This window comes from Excalfactoria chinensis, chromosome 1 (genome assembly GCF_039878825.1).
Source record: "Excalfactoria chinensis isolate bCotChi1 chromosome 1, bCotChi1.hap2, whole genome shotgun sequence".
Lineage (NCBI taxonomy): Eukaryota > Metazoa > Chordata > Aves > Galliformes > Phasianidae > Excalfactoria > Excalfactoria chinensis.
In genome coordinates, this window is record NC_092825.1 from 12,401,131 (window position 1) to 12,411,582 (window position 10,452).

Genomic DNA, 10,452 nt, shown 5'->3' on the forward strand with positions numbered 1-10,452 from the left:
TTTGTATCAACATCAGCAGGATCTGTTTTCCCATATTGAAGGTACGCTGACATCAGCTTCTAATGCTGTCCAGCACAGAACCAGCAAACTCCTGGAATGTACAGAACTAGTAATGCTCAATACAAATCTATTATTAACAAAATGAGGAAAACAGACAAATATACATTGACAGTCCAAACGTTTTCAGGCCTCTCTGCTCGGGGCTGCGTACTGCTCCGACACAGCCTGGCCCTCAGCATGGCTCTCAGTAAACAAGTAAGATCAAAGATCCCAACAGCTTTTAAATAAAGCTGATGCGGAGCTTTCTGAGCAGTCTGGTCACGCAGCTTGAAAACTCACAAAACAAACAAAAATACCCACAGATCCTCTGGGTTCCAAGAAAGAAATTAAAAAGCAATGCCAGCAAATGTGTAGAATACAAAGAAAGTACAATGTTTTCTCATTCAACAGCTAAGGAACAGGAAGAGTTTAGGAATTGCTGCTCAGGGACTCCTGTTCAGTGACAGCAATTTATTTGACCATCTGGGTAAAGAAAGACTGCAGCAAACCACACGGAGGAAATAAAAATAGATGAACAACAAGTCACTGATTCGGCTTGACTTGAGCCTACAACTCTGTGGAGCAGGAAGCTGCTTCAAGTGAAAGGCGGTATTGATGGAGGCATTTTAGCCTCTCCATCCTTCCATCAACAGACCAGATCCCCCATGCCAGCAAACCTGTCCTGAGACGTGGCTGCCATCCCAAACCCCCAGCAACATCAGCAAGTACAAAAGACAAATTGATGAGCCTTCTGGAAAGGAACCACCAGAGGAAGGAGCATCTCTCAGATGCCTCTTGAATTTCTGTTCTTCAGTAAAAGAAAGCTCTCTGGGAGAAAGAATAGGAGGCTTTTTTTTGCTGTGTTTGTTCATTATGATAAAAATCTTCCTTTTCTCACTAGGCACAGAGCAAATATTGAAATGGAAGAAAACACTTTCCACTGTTTGGCTGGAGCTGGTCCCTACATCCCAGCATTCCGGCACCCACCTTGGCACACAGCCTCCTGCCTTGTTCAGTGCTGTGCAGCAGAGCAGTGGCAGTGCTGGCCCCCAACTGTCCCACTGGGGAACCCAGGAGCTGCTGGTGGCAAGGCAGAAGAGCTGTCATCCCAGGATGTTTCCATCAGCACAGACTGGTACTGACAGCTGACAGGGATAGCAACTATGATGTTCCTCTGTTCTTGGATAGGTCTCTCTTCCCTCTGCTTGTCACTCTCCTCCTGCCTTTCTCACCAATGCACATGCATATGTTGTACTTTTGGAGCCATTTTCAAACCAGAAGGCCACTTGATCTGGGGATTAGGCAGGTTGGCGGATGAAGCTTGAAATCAGCCTCTACTTGGGGCTTCAGAGCCTGTCATTGCCATCTGGTTTTATCTAGGTTCATCTGAAAGAGAATCCTGTTAAAAGAAAAGAAGTTGCCAGGCTCTGATGAGGTGCTTTCTTTAAGCTAACACTGGCACTGAAGAAGTGCAGTCAAACTCCAGCTGCCCAGACATGAGAGCTGAGCAGAGAGGAACTTGATGAGGTTCAGCAAGGGCAAGTGTACTGTCCTACACCCTGAGAGGAATAACTGCATGCATCAGTACAGGTGAGGGACTGACCTGCTGCAGAGGAGCTCTGAGGAGAAGGACCTGGGGGTCCTGATGGAGACCAGGTTGGTCATGAGCCTGCAGTGTGCCCTTGTAGCCAGGAAGGCCAGTGGTTTCCTGGGATGCGTTAAAAAGAGCGTGGCCAGCAGGTCAAGGGAGATGATCCTCCTCCTTTACTCTACCCTGGTGAGGCTGCAGCTGGAGTGCTGTGTCCAGTCCTGGGCTCCCCAGTTCAAGAAAGACAGGGAACTGCTGGAGAGATGAAGAAAGGCTGAGAGACCTGGGACAGTTCAGCCTTGAGAAGAGAAAGGGGATCTTATCAACACTGAAAAATATGTAAAGAGTATGTGTCAAGAGAATGGGACTATGCTCTTTTCAGTGGTGCCCAGAGGCAGAACAAGGGGCAATGGCATGAACTAGAACACAAGTGGGAGGACAGATTTCTTTACTGTGAGCCTGACTCATGCCTCACCTGCCCAGCCTCCTCCTGGCACCCCTGCACCAGGTCCACCAGCCCCTGTGTTGTGGTTCTCATCCTATGAATTCCGCCCTTCTAGGATTACAGAACTGTAGAATCACTACAGTTGAAAAAGACCACTAAAATCATCTAGTCCAACTGCTGTGGAGGTGAAGCCTTAAGCTCACCTCTGGCAAAGCCATTCTTGCTCTATGAAGGCAGCCCTGAGACTCAGCCTCACGCCCCAGCAGGACTAAAAATACCAGCCCTCAAGCTGTGCTGACATGAGTTCTCTGACAACCTGCTACAAACAACTAATCCACAACTGCCTAATAATTCGATATTTCAGGATAAAGATCATCACTGCGTGGGCAGCAATTTCTCTCTCCACATTTCCACGCATGCTGTTAGTCTCCATACAGGACAACTACAAATCCCATCGTCCAGGATTCCCACATCTCACTCTGTCCATCTCAGATATAGGACTCCAGTCTCCTCCCATGGTCTACAGTGCTGCAGGTGCCCACAGGTGCTCACCAATGCTAGGAACCATCAGAGGATGGAATCAGTTTCCCTTGCCTGCCCAAATGCCTGACTCTGGGAGCTGATGTTACGTGAAATATCACCCCAAGCCCACCTCCCACCTCCTATCTTCCATCTTCTCTCCTCCCAAACTCCTCAACTCTTTCATCTGGAAAAGAAAATGAACTTGAAGAAATCAAGAGTACAAACAGGGAGACTGCTGAACCCTGGGCTCCAGCCCTGACTTCCCAATATATCTCTCCTTTCATTCTTTGGCACAAGATGATTGGGCTTAATTGTTCCTTTTCTTTTTTTTTTTTTTCTTTTTTTTTCAAACAAATTTCTCTTAAAAATCACATTTTTTTTCTTGAAACTTTATTTTTTCTTACTGTAACAGCTTCAAAACACACAAAAAAACCTTCAAAATTAGAAAAAAAAAAAATCCCCCAAATAATGTATCCCACTCTTTCCCCCCTCCTCCTCCATAGCACAATGAGCACACTGAGCCTGCAACCAAACAGCCTCTCTGCACCCACAGCATTTTTCTCCTGCTCTGTGTCATTCTCTACATACAGCAGCAGAAAAAGGAAAAACATAATGCAGTGTAAGAATAGATTGGATTTTGAAACTACAGGGCAGATACTGGGAGCATGGAGTGCAGCTTCAGGTCTGCGGTGTGCCTGCAATGCACAGGGTTTCTCCTTGTGACTGACAGCATATGAGTTGTTTATGGCTGTAAGAAGTACGCAGATACCAAAAGGTCAGCAAAATTATTCTGACTGGATTCTCTTTATCCATTTTTCTACCTCTTCCTGGAAAGGGTCTCTTATAAGATGCCATTCTTTTGGTTTAATGGTTCATTTCTGCCATCTCCCTGTGGCCCTGAAACTCTCTTCTTGGATACTAGAAAGGCCCCTGTGCAACCATGAACTGACTCTTCTGTGGGCAAAACAGACTGGGAGTTCTTTCAGAGCATTTAGAAAATTCCTGAATGCTTCTGAAACCATTTCCCACAGCACTGTGGGACATTTAGACAGAATTGTCTATGGGATGAATCCCCAGAAAGCCCACGTTAGGATTTTGGCTTTGACACCTGGACTCTTATGAGTTAGGAGAGGATCTGAGCTGATGCCTGACTTTACCCCAGCGTGGCTATCAGGGTAATGCATAAGAACATGCAGTGAGGCCAGGGCAAAGGTGCTCCATGCATTGGGCAGGACAAGGCACCCATAGCAGGTAAGCCAAGGAGGACACACATCTATTTATTCCTCTTCAACACTAGACAAATAAAATCATTCTCTCAGGCCACCCAAATAATTTTTATCACTTACATTTAAGGGATTATCTTCAAAGTAAGAAGATCCCTCCGTCTGCTACCAGACACCAAACACCATACCAGCCCCCTAGAGATAGAAAATGTTGCTTCCTAGGTTGGAAGAACACTGTGGAGGTGCTGGGAGAAACCTCTGGTCCATTCACCTGTGGGCTCCTGCCAATTGATGTGGTTTTGGAGTAGCACTGATTTTGGTGTGGCCACGCATGCCAGCCGATCATTAGCTCGGGAAACCACAGTGTTTGAGTGTATTTGGAGACAGCAATAAAAGATTAATGCGCAGAAAGTTGCTATTTTCTAGAGTACCAGTCAAATAAACAGCAAGAAGATTGTTCGAATGTGGCTGATGATAATTAAGGGGGTGGAGTGTTAAGCCTGCTGTAGAGAAATTGTATTCTGACTTGCAGGATGCCTTCTTCCATGTACTTACCATCCAGCTGGCTTCAAGGTAATAGCATGTAACTGACTCCATGTAATCCAGTGTGTTCCACACCTTGGGAGGGAGCAACCACAGAATCTTAACGTCTGTTTTTATCTTCAAAACACAGAAATAGCAGTGTCCTCTCCCTGAATATTTACATGAACACTAAAATGCTGCAAATCCCTTGCAGAGTGGATGTAACCCAGGTCTGCCATCAACAGACATGCAACTTCCCTAAAAGAATATCTCAAATACGAGTAACACCCTGTCAGGATGTCAGCCCAATAGGCAGTCCTTCACAGCTTTAGATAGAGAATTTAACAGCAGAGTTCCTGGGTGGTTCGGGCAATGGAGCTTTCACAAAGATGGCTCTCATTACCTGATTTCTAGGCAGCAGCAAGGAGTCAATCAAGAGCCCATGGGGTGATAACGAGTCAGACTGAGAGATGCTGGATGTGAATGACTTCTTTCTGCTTTATCAGCTAGGCACCTCTGGCAGTTACTAAATGTCATTTCTTTGCGTGTAACACCTGTATGTAAAATTTGTCAAAGGAATAAATAAAGGGCTTAGCAACCCAAACACTATTACAGTCCAAACACTGAGTATTGCTGGAAATCCAAAGAACACTGCTAAGGATTTGCATAACATGGGCACATTATGTTATGATTAAAAAACAAGTGAAATATATGGTTTCTTCAGCTCTATTAGTTTTACCTTGCTCATATGACATAAGGACATGTGCTCCTCACCATGTAACTATGGCTTTCCTCACCTTTTTGTTTCACCAACCTTGGACTGTATAAGAAAAGAAACAATGATTATGATTCTTGGATGGTTTATTATTTCCTAGTTCCTAGTATCAGCAACATCAATTAAAAATGTTTTTTTTGTTTGTTTGTTTTTTGTTTTTTGTTTTTTTTTTTTTGTGAAATACATCTGGATTATAAATAAATGCTGAACATGTGTGAACTAAAAGGAGACAGAACTTTCCTGCCAGGATCAACTTTGCTTGAAAGACATCAATTCAAGCATCAATGGGAAGTTGATGCAGGAAGCAAGCGCTCAGGGCCAGGGGGAATTAACTTTAGGGAGAATCAATTATCTGTTTTCTTGCTCCAACATGTTTAAGAGCTTCTAGTTCTGAAACACTTCATTCACTGTCATTCCATGGTCAAATTCATTCTAAACAACCGTGTTTTCCTCTAAGTTATAAATCCCAGCGGCCTCCCATGGTAGGCCACATTAGGATGAGCCCAGTGGCATCAAGATGGAGGTACTACTTCCTCTCCCTTGGGCTGAACACCATCCAGATACAAGTTTACTGGCACTTTTTGGTTCAAAGCCAAATGCAGCTGTGTACAGCAGCTCCTGAGGGCTTGACAGGGTGGGCACAGCACAACCATCCCCTACAGCATCACCATATATTGTTTTATCACGGTTACAAACGTGCATTTCTGTGTTCCTCCAGCAAATTTGATTCTGGTCTCGTACACATTGGGTCTTTATTTTCATATCATTCAAAACTTAAATGAAACAACATCGCTATTTTGACCTCATGTGTTAATTTCTGATGAAAACTGGTTTTTAAGGCTTATGGTCTACAAATCATTGCTATATTTGAAGACTGAACTTGCCATTTTTCATGCTAAGTGGAAATGCCAGTAATGAAGTGTGTGCAAATACTGCTCAGATGTTTGGCTTGAGCCAAGTGCACGCAGTGTGAACGTCTCTATGTTGGCTGGCAGTAAACCACCTTTTCTCTTCTCTCTGTTTTTCACAGTCCTTCTAAGCCAATCCTCACTAGAATGAGCACAAAACAAAATGAACAACAGCTTTTGTACATCAACATTAAAATGGGAAGAAGCTTGGGAAGGGGCCTCCGAGAGAGAAGAACGCTGACGAGAGCAAAACCGCCTGATTGGTAAACGCTACCTTCTAACATAGACCAGCCAGACGTGGAAGGGATTTCTAGAAGAGAAATGCAATCATGGATTACACACCAGCTCATTAGAAACTGTTGCTGAATACAGCATTCAGAAGACATGCATGAAAAGTCACATTTGGGGAATAAATTCAAAGGGGTGTAGTTGTTGCTAGACAAACATATGTAAAATATATGCATCGAGGAGGTTTGTAAATGTCATTTTTTTTATTCAGACAGAAAGCAAAGAGCTTTAAAACCTTTCACAGTAGAGAGGCAGTTAACTCCAGACTATTCCTATCCCAGTAGCCAAGAAGCTGATAGGACATCTCTTAAATAAGCATTTATAAATAGACAATGAATGTCTCCATCATCTAGTGGAAAAGCATAACTTTTAATGCTACATTTCTGCACTTCATTTACTTCAGTGTATAATAAGTTGACTAAAACTGTAATGCTTCTCAATTTTTACGGCATATGTGTTCCAATTAATCTATGTCTGTAACAAATTTAAGACTGAGAAATTATTTCTGACCTATAATCTAGTTCTATGAAGCATATATAGTATAAGATATGTCTGACTGAATATCATCATGCTATAATTTCCCAAGCAACATAGAATTGTTTGCATTTAAAGTAGCAAAACAAAAGCATTTGATTTCTTTTTTCGTAGGGAAAACAGATTTACCCTTTAAAGGTACTAAACAGCTGTAAAGGCATTTCTGTTCTTTTCCCTGTTCTGCCACACAACTACAGGGGAAGATATCTGGCCCCATTATTGCCAATCAGAATCGGTGATTAAATGTCCCTTCTGGCCTTAACCCCACACGTTAGTGAAGAGACCACAAACAAATGCCCACTGCAGACAGCTCTGTGCCATATGGGTGTGCAGAGCCCAAGGCTCCAATCCGCAGGGGCTGCCCAACAGGCACCCTCCTTCCAGAGCAGAACATAGATGGAGACACGGTACTGAGAAAGACTTGGGTCTGAGCACCAGGCAGAGAGCAGCCTGTGCTCACTGCACCCAGTGCCACGTGCAGCTCCTCATGGCATGGCAGCAGCCCCACACTCCTCCTGCCCTCTCCTGAGTATCAGAAGAAATGGCTCAAAGCATCACTGGTTGCTATTGTCAGTCCTAAATGATATGATACATTGAAGACATGGCAAAGCATGAGTTAAAGCTGATTTTTAATGATTAGCTGCACAACACAAAGTATTCAAGAATTCAGTGCGTAGATCTCAGAAAACTGGTTTCATCTTTGACTGAAAAATCATCTTCCAGCAAATAAACTCAAGGAATTTGGTAACTTATCTAATCACCGAGGTACCAGTGTGGCACTGCTGGTTTTAGAAACCAAACACTGATGTAGATGGATGGCTGCAAATAAATTTATATGTGAATCTGGGGAGCATATAAAAAGAGATATAAATAAATGTTGTTTTAATCTAAATCTGCTCTTGTAACTGTGTGTAGGAGACTCCCTGACCTCTGCAGGACTGGTGTTAGAGCTGGTCAAAAATGCCACCCAACTCAACCCACCCCCCATAAATGCAATCCCAGCACCTGCTGCTGCGCTAAAGTGCATGCAGAGATAAAAACAGATAATTGGACGTGAGGCTGTATGAAATCACTGAGGTCCCAGTTCCAAAAGGTTTTTAAGACTGTGATCAGTCAGTCCAACCTATGGCAGCTGGGAAATGCACATCCTCAAAGGCCGGGTGCATTCAGGAGTTCCTACTCAGTGGTGTCTCAGCAAAGCCTACCTTCAGTCAGTGATCCTGTTGGCCCACAGACACACACTCAGCTCAAAAGGCTGTGGAAGCTCCGCTATTTGGATGTGCTGCTGTATCACCATCTCCTCTTGCTCCTTATGTTTACCTCTATCCCAGATTACTGCAGTCGCAGGACTTTTGCTGTGACGGAAATCACTGAAACAGGGTTTCTCTGTCGTATTTTATTTGGTTCTATAGCACTAAGTTTTGCATCATGGTGACTGTGTGAAGAAAAAGTCCTTTATAAATACACACAACGTTGCAAAAAGTGTCATCACAAGACCCTGCAGCCCAAGCAGGACAGCTCCACCAAAAGGTACCATTCGTACACAAACAGGAGACTTACGAGGACATACATCACTAAATGTTGGCTCAGTATGAATAGTATGTTTTCCCTTTTTAAATGTAACCGTTTTCCCATTACACTCCATTGTAATTTGTCAACTGTAATTTTTTTTAAGTCAACAAAAGACTGTAAAGAAAACTGTTGGAATACCTGATTTTCTGTAAAAAAATAATAACGACAATAATTTTTGTTACTTTAAAGTATGCTTGGTATTAAAGTACCTAATAAAGTCCAACAAGGAATTTTGTAGCATACTAAAATAAAGTGTGATAGTGCTTTTCTCCAGCTCACATGTGGTAATGGCTGCTGTTGTTGGGATTACTGTCCTCCTGAACACAAGGCTGGCCACCTCCCACATACCTGCACCTACACAGAGCTTTAGTACTTTCAGCTGATTATCTGATTATTCAAAAGGAATTAAGAACTAGGCAGTTAACCAGCCAAAAATGAAAGGAAAGAAGGAAGGAAGGAAGGAAGGAAGGAAGGAAGGAAGGAAGGAAGGAAGGAAGGAAGGAAGGAAGGAAGGAAGGAAGGAAGGAAGGAAGGAAGGAAGGAAGGAAGGAAGGAAGGAAGGAAGGAAGGAAGGAAGGAAGGAAGGAAGGAAGGAAGGAAGGAAGGAAGGAAGGAAGGAAGGAAGGAAGGAAGGAAGGAAGGAAGGAAGGAAGGAAGGAAGGAAGGAAGGAAGGAAGGAAGGAAGGAAGGAAGGAAGGAAGGAAAACGGTAACAAACTGAGTAGTTTCTACATTGAAAACCAGATACGTGCTGGTTCTCATAAAGTAACAAGGCTTTTTCCTCACGCACTAAAGTCAGTAGCTTTACCCATTTCTCCTTCCTAGGGAGCTCTGTGCAGGGGGGATTGGCTTTGTCTGTTGCTGGGGCAGCAGCAGCAACACCTGCACACATTGGACACTGAGCCATGCCTGCAGCCACACCACATTGACATCACATCCTCATTGTGTTGTATCACTAATTTGACAAGCAACTTTCACACAAGAACAAAACTTCTGCAGAAAGTAGAGTATGCAGCCTCAAAACTCACACTCTTCCCTTCGCTTTGAGCAATGCTCACCCAGTGCTGCAGAAGTACACAAAGTCACAGCCCTGTGCGCTTGCAGCAACCAGACACCATAGCGCCACTTCCTAATCCCCAGGTGTCTCTGGTAGACTTTTCTTAGTGTTACCCCATATTGCATTCTGAAAAGCCTGATACATTTTATAAAGTGAACTGATGCACTCCCTGCTTCTTTCAGAGTGCTCTAACACCTCTGCATGCAGTTACATACCTTCTCTACTTGACAGTGCGGCAAGGGAAGTAATGTCTGTGCAGGAGAGAGAGATTTCCAGGAAATCAGGCATAAGCGACATGCTGTGCTCATTAACTCCCAGAAGGAGCTGTGGCCTCTAATTGCCTGCAAGGCACCAAAAAATCCTCTCCTTCTGGCACAGAATGTTGCTGCACTCCAATTACTGAGCCCAGGGGTGCAGGACTACCTCCAGCTGTGAACCTCAGCACAGTCACCAGGAAAGCAGTCCAGAAGATGCCCTAAAAATCTGGGATCTATGCCTGCCTTTAGCTCCATGAACCTCACACGTCTTCTCATGCAGCTGTAAGAATTAAATGCAATGAATATGGTTTATGTATTAATAATAAGTAACATCTAATTAGTCTGTTGCCTTGGTATTTATTAAGGAGAAAACTGAAATAAATCCTATATGCTAAACGGAAGATTCTTTACCAGATGTTTGAAAATATTTCCACTTTTTTACAGCAGACAACGATGTAGAATATTGGTGACATTACCTGTTGGGAGTCTTCCATGAGCTCTAAGCACCAAGCTCTGCTCTGGTTTCAGGGTGTCACAAACAGGACTGGGCCCCTCATTATGCTGACAGTCCCCAAGCAAAGCCTTCTCACAGGCACCAGGTGAAGCACAGAACTAATGTCAGCTTTCGGGGTACATGACTAGAACCTCAGTTCTTTTTTATCTGACATTATGCTCCATTAAATGCCTACTGACATGCTAGAGGGAAGGGATGCCATCCAGAGG

At 43.7% G+C, this 10,452-nt stretch overlaps 1 protein-coding gene across 3 annotated transcripts in view; it reads left to right on the forward strand.

Moving 5' to 3' along the window:
* The window catches only part of LHFPL3 (LHFPL tetraspan subfamily member 3), a 227,111-nt gene extending 218,412 nt beyond the window's left edge, over nt 1-8,699 (forward strand). For 2 of the 3 annotated variants that reach the window (XM_072350169.1, XM_072350178.1), the window contains one exon: nt 6,145-8,697. In XM_072350169.1, coding sequence (XP_072206270.1) covers nt 6,145-6,173 — 29 coding nt within the window. In that variant the 3' untranslated portion in view covers nt 6,174-8,697. Of the gene's footprint in view, nt 1-6,144 lie in introns of all 3 variants that reach the window. The other variant, XM_072350187.1, reaches the window with a different exon arrangement.
* Nucleotides 8,700-10,452: the final 1,753 nt, after the last annotated feature.